This window comes from Sinocyclocheilus rhinocerous, unplaced genomic scaffold (genome assembly GCF_001515625.1).
Source record: "Sinocyclocheilus rhinocerous isolate Xijiao unplaced genomic scaffold, SAMN03320098_v1.1 scaffold3225, whole genome shotgun sequence".
Classification (NCBI taxonomy): Eukaryota; Metazoa; Chordata; class Actinopteri; order Cypriniformes; family Cyprinidae; genus Sinocyclocheilus; species Sinocyclocheilus rhinocerous.
Window position 1 is genome coordinate 183,040 of NW_015657294.1, and position 18,879 is coordinate 201,918.

Sequence of the window (18,879 nt, forward strand, 5' to 3'; positions counted from 1 at the left end):
ACATATACATGTACATATATATATATATATATATAAATACAATATATATATATATATTATTTCATTTCCATTTTGTATGTTGAAGTACTGAAATAACTCAAATTAAATAAAACTAAAACTTAATAAAAAAACCTATATAGACATAATAAAAAACGAATAAAATGACAACATTACTACAACTGTAACTAAAACTAAAATAGATAACTAATACAAATCAAACTACATTAGTTTATCAGTAATCCTAAAAAAAATAACACCGAGCCAAACACACATGCTAAAATAACAACAACTTACTGACACACAGTAAGAAATGGTTATAAAAAACTGAAACAGAAGTGAAACAAGTAGTAGGAAAGAGGAGATATTTGCACCTGCATTGTTTGCCTGGAGTTCTCTATGGCATGCACATGACATTAGTAGTGTATCTGAATATATAGTGGGCTATTAAATTCCGGTCCACCCCTGTGTATTGTGATAAGAATTATATAAATGAGTTAAAGGAATAGAACACCCAAAAATGACAATTAGCTGAAAATGTACTCCTCCTTTGGGCCATCCAAGATGTAGATAAGTTTGTTTCTTCATCAGAACAGATTTGGAGGAATAGCATTCCATCACTTTCTCAACAATGGATGCTCTGCAGTGAATGGGTGCCATCAGAATGAGGGTCCGAACAGCTGATAAAAACATCACAATAATCCACACGACTCCAGTCCATCAATTAACATCATGTGAAGTCCATGTTTGTAAGAAACAAATTCATCCATCAGTAAATAATCCGTAATAACTCTTTCTCCAGTGAAGAAGTCCATCCTTTGTTGTCCTTAACTGGCATATTTGATTAGAACTGTTTTTGACTGTTAATCTTGTAAATAGTGCTTGATCAGACAAGACCCTTTTTGAATGGAGAGAGCAATATTATGGATAGAGGTATTTTAGCCATAAGCAACAGTTAATGGGGTTTTTTTTCTTTCAAACGTGCACCTTTTTACTTCACAAGGCATTAACTGATGGACTGGACTGGTGTGGATTACTTGTGGATTATTGTGATGTTTTTATCAGCTGTTTGGAGTCTCAATCTGACGGCACCCATTCACTGCAGAGCATCCATTGGTGAGCAAGTGATGTAATGCTGAATTTCTCCACATCTTTTCATATGAAGAAACAAACTCATCTACATCTTGGATGGCCTGAGAGTGAGTAGATTTTCACATTTAAATGAACTAAATTGAAAAATTAATTAGTACTAAATTTATTAGTCCAAAAGTCCAAAAATAGTCCAAAAAAATATATATTCCTTTACATTTAAAAGTTATTCTCTTATTGTGACTTCCAGGTCATCGTTTCAGTGCATTCAGCCAAGTATTTTATAAAATGTAGATAAAAATATTTAATATGTAAAACTTTCCTGTACAATTGGTTTCAGCAGTAGTTTATTTTTCTAAAACAGGACATTATGAAAGTAAGAGAATGAAGAACTAAAGGATGACAATTTTTGTTTTTGCAGGAATGAGGCATGGAGATATACGGGCAGCTTTGGCATCCCAGTTACCTTCCGAGATGTTCTCCTCCGTGGATTTAAGACAGGATTCGCAGCGTTTGCAGTGGCACTGGCAGTGGAGTATGCTTTCTTCCCTCCAAAGAAGTCAGAGCACTAATAGTGTGGCTAAAGCTCAGCTGAGCCAGTCGCTGCCGGACTCTGTGTTTGCTGCAGGTTTTAAGCCTGTTGGTGTCTATCCATGAAGGCATAAGCCCATGAAAGGCTTCCTAATACCTGTGTTCTTTCATCTTTATGATTCCCATGACTAGTATGTAAAAATAAATTAATTGAATTGGGCTGAGTATGTTTGTTGTATGTTCATTGGATATTGCATCATTAGAGTAAAATGCTATTCTTTATATAAGTATAAATGCCAGTGATTTGCATGTTACATTTTCTGAATATGAAAAGGGTTAACGTGGATGCAAATCTAATGTTCTGACTATGACGTCCTTAACGTCCTCGATAATGCACTGCTGTGTGCTTACAATGTATATCTATGTCTTTTTGCTTTGTTGTACACACTGAGGTACGAATCAAAGGGATTGTGGCATTGCACAGATGCTGGCAATTAGATTGGAAGGTTAATATTTAATTTAATGGGGAAATGTGTGTGTAAAATGCTACATTTTCACAGATCATGAATCATTTAGGTCATCTTTTAATCTGTTGACTTCTCTTCCAGCTAAACGGAAATAGCTGCCAGCAGAGGAACAGGTAACCAATAGATGATCAGCAAAAGGAGCTGGCTTATTAAACACAATCTTAATATACATCGTTTTACAGTTTTTCATATCCAGTAAGTGTTTGGTTGCAGTTTTATGTGATATGAAGTTTAGCTTGTAAATGTCAACAAATATAACCTTTAAGTATATTGGAACCAAATGCAGGCGTACTACAATTGCGAACTTTGTGTACAACTGTGTCAGATATTTTAAAGCACGATGTGCTATTTAAATGATCATCTAGGCAAAGATAAATTAGAATATGAAGAGATGTAGAGTTTGTTCACTCTCTCCACAATTTATGTAAATAAAAAAAGCGAATTTTAAAAATATACTACTTTGCGAATACCCAACGTAAATTTAGCAGCACGTATTTGAATGACAAAAGTTAGACGTACATTTTTGCGCCCACTTCCTCCTTTCTCCTTTCTCTTTCCATTTCGAGTAAGTTGTATCACCGTCATGGAATTCCTCTGAATTACCGCTATATTCACTCCAGAGCGGGTGCTCCGTTCAGTCAGAAGAACAGCTCTCTTGAGGTAAGGTTGACAGTTTTGTCTTTTTATTCGAGAATATTTTAAATTATTGAGTTAATCTCCACATAAAACACGTAGCAGTTTTTTGTAAGCATGCTCACAAAACTTTACCGCACTGTAGCTAATCATAGTTTCAGAATCACAACCATATATAGTAACATCATTTGTAACTATACGTTTTACGCTATAAATGCTACTAAAGGTATTGTTAATATAGCCTAGTAAAACTGTCATCAAAAATAAATGATGATAGAAAGTCTTAAATAATCTTAACCAGAAGATACGATATTTATTTAATACGATATATGATAGGCTATATAGTGCTATTTTGGCAGAAACGCTCGCTGTGTTTATTATTATTATTGGCGTTGTTGGGTTTATAGTAGACGGATATCGTCGTATTATGTCGATTGGTGTCATTTGAAGATACATACAAACGAAATATCCCAAAATTTACCCATACTGAGTCACATCCTGCTGTAATGCCTTGGCTTGTACATTTGCAAATGCTATTTAATTGTGAAAGTAAGTCTAGGATGAATTACCTGACTCACCATTTGTACATACTACATTACAAGAACTAAATTTAATACAAGAAAGCATAGGCTACTTTAAAACCCTACACTTTTGTAAATGAACCAAATACCCCAAGTAAGAGTGATTCTTCCTTTCATAATGGCAGTTTTTGTCCTTATCAGAGTCATTTTGGAGCACAATGTCGGGCCTGTACCACACTATCAGTCAGATCACTGATGAGCTCAGCACCGATGAATGCAAGCGGATCTCTTACCTGTGCGGCGCCCTTGATCTGGACACGTTCTCTACAGATCCCAGAGGTATGCTACAGTCTGTGCTGTGCCAGATGAATTACGTGTTTCTCATGGAGCTCATTCTGAAAATAAAACGCTATGATCTGCTGAGAGAAGTGCTGAGCACCAACAAGAGCACGGTTGAGGGGCTGCTAAAAAATGGCCATTCTGTATCAGAATACAGGTAATGCTCGCTCTGCGACTCTCCATTTATGCACAGTGTGGGAGTTTAAGAGAAGGTTTTAACCTGGACGTTGTGTTTTTAGAGTGCTGATGGCTGATGTTAGTGAGGACATGGACACAGAAAACCTGAAGTCATTGACATTCTTACTCCGAGGCACTTTACCAAAACACAAATTGGACAATGTCCAGGTATGATGTCCTGAAAGCTCACGTGTAGAACTGAAATGTTTCATGTCTGGAGCTGAAATGAGATTTTTAAACATATACTTGCAGAGTTTTTTAGACGTTGTAGTGGAGTTGGAGAAACTCGACCAGCTCTCCAGTGAGAAGATGGACTTGATTAAACACTGCCTGAGGTCCATCCATAGGGCCGATCTAGCTAAAAAGATCAGTCACTACCAGCAGACAGGTAAGAATTACCATGTTGTTATTGATGTTTTTGTAGCTGCAAGCATATAATACACTCCTGTTGTCTCATTCAGAGGGGTTTAGGCTACAGTATGTCATTAACATGATACAATCTCAAAAAAAGAAGTTACAAAAGCTGTCACTGGGATGTAGCTTTTGCATCATATTCACCCCTAAAGGGTGCGTTTTAGTAATTTAAAGGTACATAGTAGTACCCTTTGAAAAGGTACTGCCCCAGTGAAAGATTTGTGTCTTTTTTCTGAGTCAATTGTATCACTTCCGTATTAGGATGATGCAAAATCACATGCGACATCCGAACAGTCTGATTCAGTTCCTCTTTCCTACTTCTTCTTATTGGTAGTTCTTTCTGTTGCGTCATCACTATTAGGAAATGAACCTATAGGTATTTTTATGGGAAACTGAATCAGTTGATTTTTATAGGTTTCCTTTTTAAATAACTGAAAACCGCTTTTGCAGTGCTAATGACCAACCAAGGATCTTCACCTCCAGACAGACTGAAGTTCTGCACAATGCCACCGGTGAGATTTAATTTGGTTGCTTTGTCTAACAACATAGCACTTAAAATGTTTCCTATTTCAATCATCTTTACTTCAATGTGAGTGTTTGTGTCATTCACAGCCAAATAGCTCATTCAGTGTCTCATCAGCTTCCTGTAATGTCAGGCCAGTGTCCAAATTCTGTGGTGAGTTCATTCAAAAATGGACAGAATGAGGAAATACTCTACCAGTCAAACGTTTGGACAAACCTCTCTTTGTCTCTTTATTGTTATGTTTTTATCCCACAATTTCCAGTATTACTAAAGTCATCAAAACTAGAAAAAGCACATATGATGGGAAATATTAAGCGACCAAAAATCTTAATCTTAATCTTAATATTTTCACTACACTGTAGAAAAATAAACTGTTGAGAAAAGTTCAAAGCAACATTATTCATTCAGATTTTCAGAAAGTGACTGGCGGTAAAAAAAAAAAAAAAACCTTTAGGGGAATTCTGTTTTTCTAACATGGGTTTTTATGTACTTACAAGTAACTCAGTTTTCTTAGTATATGTGACTAATATGTATATTTGTCTAATATATGACAAATATACGACATATGTCTAATGTATATTTGACTAATATGTATTATCCTAAATATGTATATCATAACTTTTCAGAAAGTGACTGGCGGTAAAAAAAAAAAAAAAAACCTTTAGGGGAATTCTGTTTATCTAACATGGGTTTTTATGTACTTACAAGTAACTCAGTTTTCTTAGTATATGTGACTAATATGTATATTTGTCTAATATATGACAAATATACGACATATGTCTAATGTATATTTGACTAATATGTATTATCCTAAATATGTATATCATAACATTTGACTGGTAGAGTGCAGTATGTTCTGTGTAATTCTATCTATCTATCTATCTATCTATCTATCTCTTCTTTTCTTTTTATTAATTAATTAATTAATTTTTTTAGATAAACCGACCACAGTGAAGAAGAAACTACTTGGCACTAGCTCTTATTGTCAGGTAATTTAAATAAATACATATATTTTTAATGAAATGCATATCATGAATTTTCTAATGAATTTGAAATATGTTCGATATGCTTTTAAGATATACTGTATATCTGTTCAATACAAGGAGCACTGATGCTCAGCTAGTTCATTATGAAACTGTAGGGTTCTCTTAAAACAAAATGTTTCACTTCTTTCTTTGACCATATGGCCAAAATTAGAGTTTTGCATTTAGGGTATTATTTTGTTAATTCCAAGCGCTGTTTCAAGGCAAGTAATAACATTATTTCCTAGTAACACGTTATGGGTGCAGACTCCAAATATAAGTGAAACTGTTATTGTGGGTGAAAATGCCACTGTGGAAGATTGTTATCAAGTGACGAATGTGGCCAAACCAGTGACCTGTAACAGATCAGTGTGTCAAACTGACTTGTGTTGATTTGATCTCTTTGATCTCCAGCAGCAGGAGGAAGTGTACAGTATGCAGAGTGATCCCAGAGGAGTGTGTTTAATCATAGACTGTGTCGGCACTGAAGGAGGTGAGAAATCACTGATCTTATGTAGTTTACTAGGGATGTAACGATTCACTCAACTCACGATTCGATTCGATTCACGAACAAAATGAGATTTAAGACAAATTATAAATTAAATGTGTCCTTTTATTATTGCTTGGACAAAATACTGCACGTTTCTTTGTGAAATTGAAATATAACCATCTAAACTTTTCTAAAGACAGTAAGTTCCCCTCAGACATACATTCATATAAACTCCTACCCCTAAATGAATCGCGATTTGTTTAGCATCTCAACCGATTTGAATCGTCACATATTTAAATTGATTTTCAACCGGCTCGCGGTTAATCGTTACATCCCTATAGTTTACACTACCGTTCAAAAGTTTGGGGTTGGTAAGATTTTCTATTTGAATACATTTATAAAATGTAATTTATTCCTGTGATACAAAGCTGAATTTTCAGCATCATTACTCCAGTTTTTTGTGTCACAAGATCCTTCAGAAATCATTCTAATATGCTAATTAGCTGCTTATTTTTATTATCAGTGTTGAAAACAGTTGTGTTGCTTAATATTTTTGTAGAAACCATAATACTTTTTAGGATTATTTGATGAATAGATATTTCAAAAGAACAGCTTTGTTTAATTTAAATATAAATCTTATGTAACGTAAGTAAGTCTTTACTGTTACTTTTGATCAAATTAATGCATCCTTGCTGAATAAAAGTATTAATTTCTAAACAAACAAAAAAAAACATTGAATTGTACTGTGGTCATATTTTTCAGTATGTGTTAAATCAGTACTATCAACTTTTATCTAGTTGTTCATCCAAAAGCTGGTTTTGTATCGTTTCTTTTCCTAGCACAAACTTTTTTTTTTTGTAATGAAAAGTTTGGTTTAATCACCAAGACACAACAGAATGAGCCATTTCCATTTACTAACTGCAATGCTCAGCTAATTTAATAGCAGACTATTATTTAAGCAGAGTTTATTTTTATTTTTTAAACTGAGTTTGAAATCGAAAGTCAATTGAATGTAAATGTCTGTTTGGTGATTATTAGTACTAGTAGTCCCACTTAGTTGTGAAAGAAATCACATTACCCTCTAGTAATGGCTTCTCTTTTCCTTACAGATGAGCTGGAGCAGACATTTAAGGCCTTACACTTCCATGTGATCACGCACAAGCTGCTGAGTGTGAGAGACGTGCAGTCCACTCTGAGGGAAGTGGCTCATCAGCAGGGTCACTACAGAGCGTCTGCTTTTGTCTGCTGCATTATCAGCCGAAGCCGCTCTTCAGATCTGCTGGCCACTGACTCTCACGGTCCAGGACTGAGCCTGGACACTGTCAGACGCCTCTTCACCTCAGACTCCTGCCCGGGCCTGGCAGGCAAGCCTAAACTCTTCTTTATCCAGAGCTATGATGTGTCCGAGCCTCAGAGGTGTGCTGGGTGTATGGAGGGTGGAGAGCTGGAGACAGACGGGCCTGTGCTCTTATGCTGCAAGAGGACTGTCCCGGTGGATGCGGACATCTTCTGGAGTCACTGCTGGACTCGAGGAAAACAGCTGGAGGTGCCAAACCATCAGTCTGTGTACCTGAAAGCCTTGAGATCCTCCTTAACTGAGGGACAGAAAAGGTAAGACTAACCACTTTGAAAGATTGTAATTATTACGATTTTTTTTTTGTTTTGTTTTTTTCTCATGCTCACCAAGACAAAAAATATATTTAAAAAATACATATTTTAAAATGTCATTTATTCCTGTGATGCAAAGCTGAATTTCCAGCATCATTATTACTCCAGTCTTCAGTGTCACATGATCCTTCAGAAATCATTCTGATATGCTGATTTGGTGCTCAAGAAACATTTATTATTTTCAATGTTACAGACAGTTTTTGTTTTAAATAAATGCTGTACTTTTGAACTTATTTCATCAAAGAATCCTGAAAAATGTATCACAGTTTCCACAAAAATATTAAGCAGCACAACTTTTTTCAACACTGATAATAATAAGACATGTTTCTTGAACTACTGAATAATAATAAAATTATTCCAAACATTTTACTGTTATCATATAGTATAGAGAGCATACATTAGATTGCATATTTCTAAATCTCTATTGGCTGTTTTGGACCCAGAGACTGATTGATTGATTGATTGATTTTTATCTCTATTAAGCGTTATGTAAGTATTAATAATTGTATTTTTATTCTTTTCAGGAGGACTCATTTGGTGGACTTGCACATGGCGGTGAATCGTGCAGTATATGAACACAATCACAAATCTCCAGAATCCTCTTACTTTTTAAATCTCAGGCACACTCTCAGGAAGACAGTCTATTTGTCTTGATTCTGTCATGAACCCTTACGTTTAAGTGAAGGTAGATGATTATTCAAGAACATTTGATGTTTGAGTAGATGATCATCATAATGATGTATCTATGAATTGTATCAATTATGATTTGCAAAGTTTCAGTAAATAAATCTCAGGTTTTGTTATTGTAGTTTCCTATATTGTCCACATGTTGGCAGTGTGGTCCAGTGTTGGCAGTGAACTTCACCACCACGTGTTAAACTTGCTTTTAAAACATCGGAACTGATTGCCCTCAATAAAACCAAAATTGGTAAAAGAAAGTTTGAACAAAAGTCCCAAACACTATTAAACTATTCGAATACTGATAGCTTCAGACATCCAGTGTCTACAGTCACAGGAAACTGTATCACGCATCAAAATTACATTATAACCTAAAGGGAGACCTGGGACTTCATCTATGGAGATGCAAGTTTTAACAATGTTTATCATTCTATTCTGTTTAACATTATATTTTATATGTGTGTTTTTTCTCATAATGTGTGCTTATGTTTGTCATTCAATGAAATTGGTGCTATTTGTATACATCTTGAACACGTGTAAACATTTGACAAAGCAATGAATAACTACCAAACGTTACCAAAGTGATATAAAAAAAATCTTGTAACTTTATTTGACTTTTTTTTGTGCTTCCAACTTCTCCTTGCTATACTAGCAAAGATGTGCATTTTAAAAGAAACAAAAAAAGAAGTCAACCCTGTTACTTGTCATAACTGACATTAATTCCATTAAAAAACATCAAGATGCAAACTCCTCAAAGACAAGTATTGTCTTTTCTTATGGTTTAAATTTGACATTCAACCCTGTTACCTTGGTTTTGTCAGGAGCGGATTATTGAAAAGTGGATATTTGTATTATCAGCTTGTTCTTTCTAATAAAACCCATGTGTCATGACCTTGAGCCCAAGGTTGACTTAAATGAACTAAACTGCTCATCCTGTTACTGTCAACCCTGTTATCATAAACCCTGTTACTTCTTTTAGGGCGTAGCGGTATTTCACTGTTAAACTGTTTACATTTAACTTCAAGTGTCACAGTGCATGTTTATTAACATTTGACCCATGCTATAAATAGCTATACATTATTTGTCTGATAGAAAGCTTGATTTACTTCAATAAACACGTACAAACGGCAAAATACTTTGTTATACAGAGAAACGGCCGATTTAGTGTTAGTATAGCAAGTGCAGCGCACTGCCAGTGCATGTCACCGGTGTGTGTGCGTGTGTGTGTGTGTGTGTGTGTGTGTGAGACACTGACGCGCTGTTCCCAGCTGCTCTGCTGCAATGGCGATGGTGGCGCGCTGAAGAGCGGAGTTGGCCGAGTTTCCCTTTGTTTTACGAAGCATTCTTCAGTCATGCACGACCATCCAGCGCTAAATCCGGCTTGAAGAAGGGCGTGGATCTTACATTTTATCTGCGGTCCGAGCGGCTGGGCTGTAAGCAAACAGAAGCCTACATGCAACCGCCCCGATACTTCTCACATTTGCATGCGATAAGCGACCAGCACCCACCCGCCCCTCTCTTTCCAGCAGCTGATCTGAGCCACAACAAGCCCTCTGGCCGGTGAGGACCTGGAGCTGTCTGGCCCAGCTGGATCATTATGGCAGAGCGCAGTTCCACAGGATTACTGATGATGATGCTGGACCCGTCGCCGGCGATCGCGATGACTCTCCCGGCGGAGGTGCGCGAGAAGCTGGCGGAGCTCGAGCTGGAGCTCTCCGAGGGTGAGTCGCTGGTTTTCCATCTCCATGCCACATACCGGGTTTTAGAGATCAGGGTTGCATCAGATTTCCTATGAATAGGGTTCATGCATTATTATGGACGCGGGCTGTTGACATACCCTTATATACACACCTCTCCATATGCGCTCTGAAATATCTGATCTGTCATCGGTATGTTTTTACTGCAACCCTTCTGTACCTATATAATAGCGGTGATGATGATAGATGTAATGCAGGTTCAGTGCTGTGTCAGCAGTGCTTCAGATCAGAAAGAGCATTCAGACCCAATAAAAGCAATGCAATATAAAGGACAAGTAATACAGAAAATCACATGTTGGTGTAGCCTAATACAACTGCTTTTACTTTTGGCAAACAACAGAAACAGTTTGAGAATCATCCTATTGGTCATGTTGTGTGTGTTTGAAGGTGCTGGAATAAATGCAAAACTTTTAGATTCATACAATGATGACTTTCAGGTTGTAGAAACATGTATGCATGACATCTGGATTGTTCCAAGCGAACTGCTCAGTATTCAATCTGGCTATGGAAATTTCAGACAAGAACAACAGCATGCTTTGCATGTCATGTCTGTGCTGCAAATCTTCCCTAAGCAGGTCGTTTGCTGATAAGAATATTGATTAAACCTGTAGGTCCTCACATATTAAGAATTTTTATCAATATATTGACTCTACATATTTCCTGACATGGTGACAAAGTCAAGGATCCATTCCGATTACTTTTTTCTAACAAATCCCACAAGAGCTTGACTAGTAAAAAAAAAAAAATCAGATTTTTTAACTGTTATCATATAATAACAGATGTGCTGAACTGCAGTGGTAGTGCACCTTTTAAACTGGAGCATGTCTTCTGTGTAAATGCACAGCAGGAAGAGTTCAAACTGAACTAATTAGACCAACCGTGTGCTGTTTAATTGAGATCTTCCAGCACATCTATGAGGGAGGGGAATGTGCAAATTAGCCTATGATTTGATGACTGTTATTTTAATGAAATTCACAGTTACAGGGCTGTTTTTTAAATGATCATATTGTCAGAAACAATTATGGCCAGTACTCATCCACATGCTATTAAATCTCTGTTTAAACCTTTAAAAGCTTTGCTTTTATAGAGATTGTTTATGTATATTAATTCAGAGTCATTCATTGTAATTATTAGCTAATTATGCTGAGTAATTATGTCTTTATTGAGTATTATTGGAGAGTGGTAACAGAATGGCCAAAGGTTTCAGACGACCTGAGTTTGTTCTTGTGAAGAATTGTGGGAATATTCACTACCGTTTAGGGGTCAGTAAAGATTTTATTATTATTTTTTTTAATCATTTTTATTCAGTAAGGGTGCACTAAATTCTTCAAAAGTGACAGTAAAGACTTACATTGATACAAAAAATGCTGTTCTTTTGAACTTTCAATTCATTAAAAAAAAAAAATCCTGAAAAAAGTGTCACAGTTTTCATTAAATCGTTAAGCGGCACAACTGTTTCCAACATTGATAATAATAAGAAATGCTTCTTGAGCAGCAAATCAGCCTATCAGAATGATTTCTGAAGGATCATGTGACACTGAAGACTGGAGTAATAATGCTGAAAATTCAGCTTTGATCACAGCAATAAATTACATTTGTATAGTTATTTTCAATTGTAATAATATTTCACAATATTACAGTTTTCACTGTAAATAAATGCAGCCTTGGTGAGCATAAGAGACTTCTTTCAAAAATATTTAAAAATCTTACCGACCTCAAACTTTTAAATGGTAGTTTAGACATGAACAATGTATTAACCAGTTAACTGGCATAAATGTATGCAGTGCTCAAGTTCTGACCCACATTTTATTTGATTATCTCTGGGACGGCAGCACCAGATAGTTTCTTAGCAGACTGAGGGAAGATGTTGTGGTCTTTTAAAAGAAGACAGTGAATCCAAAATAGCAGCAGCTCATACTGCTGACATACTGTGTCACCACTGAAATCTCCATTTAGTCTAAGTCTACATTTCCTTATGTAAGTTGAATTTTTGCTTGGTTAAAAGTGTAGCATATAACACGAGCGAACAACTCAAACACAGCAGGATTGCAGAAAACAGCCGAACCCCTGTCCGCTTCCTGTTTGCGTGTGCATAACTTCCTGTCCTGCACACTGTCTGATAGCCATTGTTTTCCTTTGTCCTTTAATTGCTGACGTCACCAGGCCCAACTCTAAAAGACCCTCATAATCATTTTGTGCAGCAGGCTTCTTAATAGGATTTTTAAAAGTGAATTGATATTTTCTGATTTCAGTTAATTTCCCTGAAGATGAGGTTGATTCTGAATTGAATTTGGGTTGCAGTACTGCACCAGAGGTTCAAACATCATGTGGTACAAATTGTTCTCAACATTTTAGTTGAAATGAAGAGCAGAGTGATGTTAGGCAGAGGGATTTTTTTCAAGGACACTGCTTTAGTGTTATTCTTGGCTAAGGATGTTCAGAGATCTTAATGGAGAATCACACTTCAAATTGCAGTGCGGTTCAGGACTCGGTTAATCTGGCCCTGAGAAACCAGCCCTGAGGCTGTTTCTCTAGTCTTTTTGAGGTTTAAAAATCCATTGATGTAGTCCTGCTAATGATTTTGGATGACCGTGCAGGTGGATGAAGGAGTCACGTTAAATCGCACCGCATTGTTAGCTAAGTTCAGCCATAATAGATGTATAAGTCTCAAGGGAGGCTTCATGTTCCTGAGCTGAGTGTAACAGACAGGCGTATGATTAACTTTAGTCTAAATCATTCGCTTGTTTAACTGAAATGTTTTGCAGTGTATTGTCTATGTGATAGCGGCTTGAGTAGCACAATTGTTTAAATCAGCCCAAGTCATCTGTTGAATTGTGGGTTAGCGATTTGTATAGGAATGCACAGTATGTCAGTACTATGTTGTTATATTTGTTATATTGGGTATGAGACTGGATATTTAATTATACATGCTTATTTCCCATATATTTACATATAGAATAACTCTTTAAAGTTCTTTAAACATTTAAAATTTGTTTAATAAGTTGCAACGCAACTGTAATGTTCCCAGACCCAGTAGTACGGACATCGGTAAAACAGTCCATGTGACATCAGTGGCTCAACTTCAGTTTTGCGAAGCTACGAGAATACTTTTTGTGCGCAAAGAAAACAAAAATAACGACTTTATTCAACAATTCTTCTCCCCCGAGTCACTGTCTTCTGCCATTTTGGAGAGTATCACAACGCATACGCACGCTTTACCCTAAACATAAACAACGCTGATTATGCCGATTACGTTCATGTGCACGGTTTCCCGTTTTTGGGTACTCTCCAAAATGGCGGAAGACGTAACTCGGGGGAGAAGAATTGTTAAATAAATTATGTTTTTTTGCTTTGCGCACAAAAAGTATTCTCGTATTTTTGCAAAATTGAAGTTGAGCCACTGATGTCACATGGACTGTTTTATCGATGTCCTTACTACGTTTCTGGACCTGGAAACATTACAGTTGCACTGCTGTCTATGTAGGGTCAGAGAGCTCTCCGAATTAATCAAAAATATCTTAAGTTGTGTTCCGAAGATGAACGAAGGTCTTACAGATTTGGAACGACATGAGGGTGAGTAATTAATGACATAATTTTCATTTTGGGGTGAACTATCCCTTTAAATATAATCTTTAGCAAATCTCAAATTTAATATCCTTTTTTCAAACTGTACATTATAAACTTGTTGTCATTGCTTTTATTGTTTTATTTTTATTTAGATAAAATAATGTAGAATTTTAATATCTGCTATGTAACATTTACTGCATAGCTATAACATTAAAAAAATATATATACACTGAACAAAATTATAAACTCAATACTTTTGTTTTTGCCCCCATTTTTCATGAGCTGAACTCAAAGATCTAAGACTTTTTCTATGTACACAAAAGGCGTATTTCTCTCAAATATTGTTCAAAAATCTGTCTAAATCTGTGTTAGTGAGCACTTCTCCTTTGCCGAGATAAGATTACGGAAATAAAAATCCCATTCACTTTCACCTTAGGTGAAATAATTTTTTTTAATGATAATTTATAAAAGACAAACCTACTGTGAGCTACAATGTTGTTGTTGCTTTTAAATAATTATGTTTAACAACAGAAATACTGGTGAAAAACGGTCACCATGATTCAGCAATATATAGCAAAATATATGCTTGATGGGATTGTAGTTCTTTCACTTGTTAAAGGGGTCATATGATGCGATTTCAAGTTTTCCTTTCAAGTATACAGTCATGTATCTTTGTATTTTTGTCAGTTTTAAATACTTTTTTTCAAAGTTTGTAATGTTGTGATTCACCTCATAGCTGATTGCTTTGGCTTATAGCTTCTAACTTTTTAACACAAGACATTTTAAAAATGCCTAGGGGAAAAAGTTATGTAAAATACTTCCAAACCAAGGCCACTAAAAAAGTGTTTAGATGCTGTTACACACTATAGTGAAATCCTGTAGACCAGTAGCTGGAGTCCATGTTTGGTTTCTCCTTCAATTAAGTGCACTGATATCTGAGAATATTTTGTGGGTATTGCTAAATGAGATATCAATTGCAGTACCTCCTTTACACTTCTAAAACAAGCCCTTGTTTGTCCAATTTTAGTATAGTTTCTGATTGTCTAGAAAAACACAACTTCCCTGACACTTTTTTTTTTTTCACAGTATAGGGCTGTCACAGAGAAAGGTGTGATTTCAAGACACCTTTGTCAGGAAATCCAGACATTTAGCATGTGGTTTTCCAACAAAAAAGAGAAAAAAACCCTTACAGCAGCCTCAACTCAGAATTGAGCAGATATAATTGTTGGAGGGGCTCATCTCATCACCTTGAGGAGTTACATAGCATGTCCTGACATTCTCATAGGGTTTTCATGGGAAAGGTGCAGAGGCGTAAGGCTTTGATCGGGGAGCCATGCAGACATGCCGGGCTGTTGACCTCGATATGGATCAGCGCTGGAGAGATGGGGCGTAAATGAGTGCAAGAAGACAAATAGTGTACATTAACTCCTGCGGCGGGCTCTGCTTGTCCAGATAATTCATGCCCTCTCTCATTTATCATATCTCCACTTTCCTTCATCGCTCACACCTATCCGGTTTGTAGCAATGCCTCAAAAACGCATTATAGCAAAACATCTGTATAGTATTGCTCAATGTCTGAAAGTGAAGGAGAGGATGTAGTCTAGCCCAGTGTTTCCCAACCGGGGTGCCGTCTGTTGAGAGCAGGGGTGCCGTGTAAAAAATCATTTTTTAATATTTTTAAATTGCTAAAATGTTTTTAAAAAAGCATCTATCCTAACAACAGTCATGTGATGAATTTGACGCAAAATGACTTCAACTAGATGGAACTCAGCATCATAGGTCATGGTTTGTCCATCGCTAGCTCTTTCTTCTCATGTGGTCAGTCAGGCGACTGCAGGCGTGTGGTGTTTTCTGCAGAATGAGAGGCATCTGGTGTAATGGTTTGAATGGTTGTGGTCAGTATTGGTTTGGATTTGTACGCCACTATTATGATGCACCAATTAGATTCATTTGAGGCTGAATTTGTTAGTAACATTTAGATAAGGGAACACTATTCGCTATTAACTAGTTGCTTTAGCATGCATATTACTAGCATATTGACTGTTAGATCCCTTAACTCTACCACATACCTAGGGCCCTATGAAATTCATTTTATTCTTGGCAGCGGCTATTTGCACTAAGTGTAAATAGTGATAGATGCTATTTACACTAAGTGCAAATAGCAATGGATTCTATTTGCACTAAGTGAAAATAGCAGTATTTTTTAACGATATGCTATTTAAACTAAGTGCAAATAGCTATAAATTATATTTACACTATGTTAAAATAGCAAGATTTTCTGCTATTTATTTTACTTATTGCAAATAGTTGCAAGTATCTGCACCTCAGTATTGTAGTACATTATAAAACAGTATGCGATAATAACGTAATCGTATTGTGTAAATTATAATTTTTATTCAAATTATTAAATGGATTCCACCTTATTGGGACAATAAAGCCCTCCCTACACCTACCCTAACCCTACCCGATACTTTAGTTGCTACTTTTTGATTATTTCCTTAATTTTTATTAAAAATAAATGCCTTTCTGATGTGATATGAGATTTGAAAAGGGATAAAAAAGTTTGGCAAAAGGCAGGTTCGAACTCGGGTTGATCGTGTCAAAAAGCACACGCCTTACCATCTACGCCACTGGAACTGATGTTTGATGAGCGTCTTTTGTAGTGTTGACTAGCCCAATCACATGTTGGTGGGCGGAGTTAGGGTAAATAGCCTCTGCCAACAAGGCGGGCTATTTGCACTTAGTGTAAATAGACACTCCGTTTATTTTTTCACAAATTCTGTTTTATTTTTTTTCCATTTTAAATTTTCTAGACTCTGTTTCAATGGTTTAATAATAAAAAGAAAATAATCAAAAAGCATGTGTAATTATTTGAAACCATGAAACTTACACAATTTAATAGCCCAATCACATGTTGGTGGGCGGAGTTAGGTTAAATAGCCTCTGCCAACAAGGCGGGCTATTTGCACTTAGTGTAAATAGACACTCCGTTTATTTTTTCACAAATTCTGTTTTATTTTTTTTCCATTTTAAATTTTCTAGACTCTGTTTCAATGGTTTAATAATAAAAAGAAAATAATCAAAAAGCATGTGTAATTATTTGAAACCATGAAACTTACACAATTTAACAGCAATTTATTGAAAGTTGAACAAAAATTACATGCGCTTCAGTATATGTGTAGTAAACGAAACTGCGCGTCTGCACCATTCATTCACACAGAGGCACGCAGAACATGTAGGATTCATATTTAAATAGTCTTTTTGCGGCTTAATATTCACAGACACTAGTCCATATTGCAATTTGTTGTAAGTGTGTTTTGACCTACTTCTAATTTATTCATCCAAAATTTGGCAAATTTCATGACATTTTGCATTATGCAGTAAATTCCATTTTTATGACTGGATTCCGCAATTCCGTCCGCGTTTTCCACTCAATTCTGACTAGGGCCCTACATAACTACTACAACAACTACCTTACTTAATATCAATAATCAGCAAATAAGGGGTTTATTGAGGGAAAACTCTTAGTTAATAGTGAATATGTGTTCCCTGTAATCTAAAGTGTTAACGATTCTTTCATTACACGTTTTCAGTTTTGTTTAGGTTAGCAACACAAATCACAAATAATTGATTTAGGAAAAACGATTCCGTTACTGCAGGATAAACCTCAGACAGAATGCATCCATGCATGGTACAAGCATGTACCAAATGTGGATGGTGAAACTTTTATTTATTTTTTTGCAGGAAACATTTCACCCCTAGTCTATATATAACTGTTTGTTATTGCTGGTTTGAATGTCTGTTAGTCTTTCTTTGTCCCTGGTCAACAACGTCAAAGTCATATTCCCATCTTGTTGCCATATTTGTGGTCTGACCAAGTTCAGCCTGTCCAGCTGTTGTGTTTTGCATTCAGTGGGTTTCTTCCAGGAACACAGCACTGAGTAAGAAGTGTGGGACTGTGATGAGACTGTACAGCCCTAACTCTTCATTTAATCACCAGCTCTGGATGTGTCTCACTCCAGGGTTTCTGTGTTTCAGGGGCTTTCTGCGGTCTTTTGATGGAGCTTTCATTAGCGTGAGGCCAAGATAGAAGTAAGAGTTTGTCTGGAGGTTTCCTCAGGCAGATTGTGAGGTTGAATTAAGACATGTCTAGGGTTCAAGCAGTGGTGCCTGATGAGACGAGAGAACACACACAACTGTATGCTGAATATAATCTGGTGTACGATTTACTTTGAAACTGTTTTCACTCTGAATTTGCTAGTACATTTCGCAAACAGTTACAAAGGACTGAGAATTAAACATGGAAGTTTGAAGTAGAAATCTAAAATGGTATTTTCTTGTAAAATTTACTCCAATATTCTTTGTTTTATTTCCAACATTTTTCAGAGTGTATGTTGTCTGTTATTTCTGTGGGAAGTAAAACTAGATAAAAGACCATCAAATACTCAACATTAATACTGGTCAACAACACAATATTGCACTTGGTGGAAGTTAAATTTAGTTCCTTAAATTTGGTTTGGTTTGATTTCATGGACTCTTTAAGATTGGCAGCGCACTTGAGGGGAACTTTCTTCCCTGTATTTCAGTCTGATTACTGGATCGGGATGAAAAGGTCAGGGCACTCTTGGACTGCTGAGAAAAACAGCTCTTGTCTGCAGCCCGGCACACATGAGCCAACATTTCCGCAGCGTGTAATCATAGCACACGGGTGGGCGGGATCTTCAGAAACACACCCACTCTTGGAATGTGCCCTTTCTGGAAGGTACCTAAAAAGAAATGCATTTCTAGTAAAGGGCCACATGAATTACAGGAACATGCTTTGGGAAACAAGAAACCGTTTATTTTGTAGGCATTTTCTATCAATGACAGTTGTTTTGCATATAATATATTGTATATATATATATATATATATATATATATATATATATATTATGTATATTGTATAT

At 36.2% G+C, this 18,879-nt stretch overlaps 3 protein-coding genes across 8 annotated transcripts in view; all 3 read left to right on the forward strand.

Moving 5' to 3' along the window:
* LOC107720946 (NADH dehydrogenase [ubiquinone] 1 beta subcomplex subunit 3-like) overlaps positions 1-1,836 on the forward strand; it is a 5,932-nt gene extending 4,096 nt beyond the window's left edge. For all 5 annotated transcript variants that reach the window (XM_016528783.1, XM_016528781.1, XM_016528782.1 and 2 more), the window contains exon 3: positions 1,508-1,836. In XM_016528783.1, the coding sequence (XP_016384269.1) occupies positions 1,508-1,658 (151 nt within the window). In that variant the 3' untranslated portion in view covers positions 1,659-1,836. The remainder of the gene's footprint in view (positions 1-1,507) is intronic.
* Positions 1,837-1,922: 86 nt separating this feature from the next.
* LOC107720945 (CASP8 and FADD-like apoptosis regulator) lies at positions 1,923-9,311 on the forward strand. Of its 2 annotated transcripts, none has more exons than XM_016528779.1 (10): positions 1,923-2,804; positions 3,500-3,794; positions 3,877-3,982; positions 4,067-4,202; positions 4,679-4,740; positions 4,841-4,904; positions 5,688-5,740; positions 6,188-6,266; positions 7,373-7,874; positions 8,456-9,311. In XM_016528779.1, exons 2-10 carry the CDS (start codon positions 3,517-3,519, stop codon positions 8,583-8,585), a joined length of 1,410 nt encoding a protein of 469 aa, XP_016384265.1. In that variant the 5' UTR covers positions 1,923-2,804; positions 3,500-3,516; the 3' UTR covers positions 8,586-9,311. The 2 variants fall into 2 exon arrangements, with proteins under 2 accessions (XP_016384265.1, XP_016384266.1); XM_016528780.1 differs by having other exon boundaries at positions 6,191-6,266.
* Positions 9,312-9,879: 568 nt separating this feature from the next.
* Positions 9,880-18,879, forward strand: part of LOC107720936 (disco-interacting protein 2 homolog A-like) — a 155,132-nt gene continuing 146,132 nt past the window's right edge. The window contains exon 1 of the mRNA XM_016528768.1: positions 9,880-10,330. Coding sequence (XP_016384254.1) covers positions 10,207-10,330 — 124 coding nt within the window. The 5' untranslated portion in view covers positions 9,880-10,206. The remainder of the gene's footprint in view (positions 10,331-18,879) is intronic.

What these genes read in the sequence shown, in the direction of transcription:
- LOC107720945 (XM_016528779.1), top strand. Translation starts at nt 3,517, where the DNA reads ATGTCGGGCCTGTACCACACTATCAGTCAGATCACTGATGAGCTCAGC. An exon ending in ACAAATTGGACAATGTCCAG is followed by an intron (nt 3,983 to 4,066) that starts GTATGATGTCCT and finishes ATATACTTGCAG; the next exon opens with AGTTTTTTAGACGTTGTAGT. An exon ending in TTAACTGAGGGACAGAAAAG is followed by an intron (nt 7,875 to 8,455) that starts GTAAGACTAACC and finishes TATTCTTTTCAG; the next exon opens with GAGGACTCATTTGGTGGACT.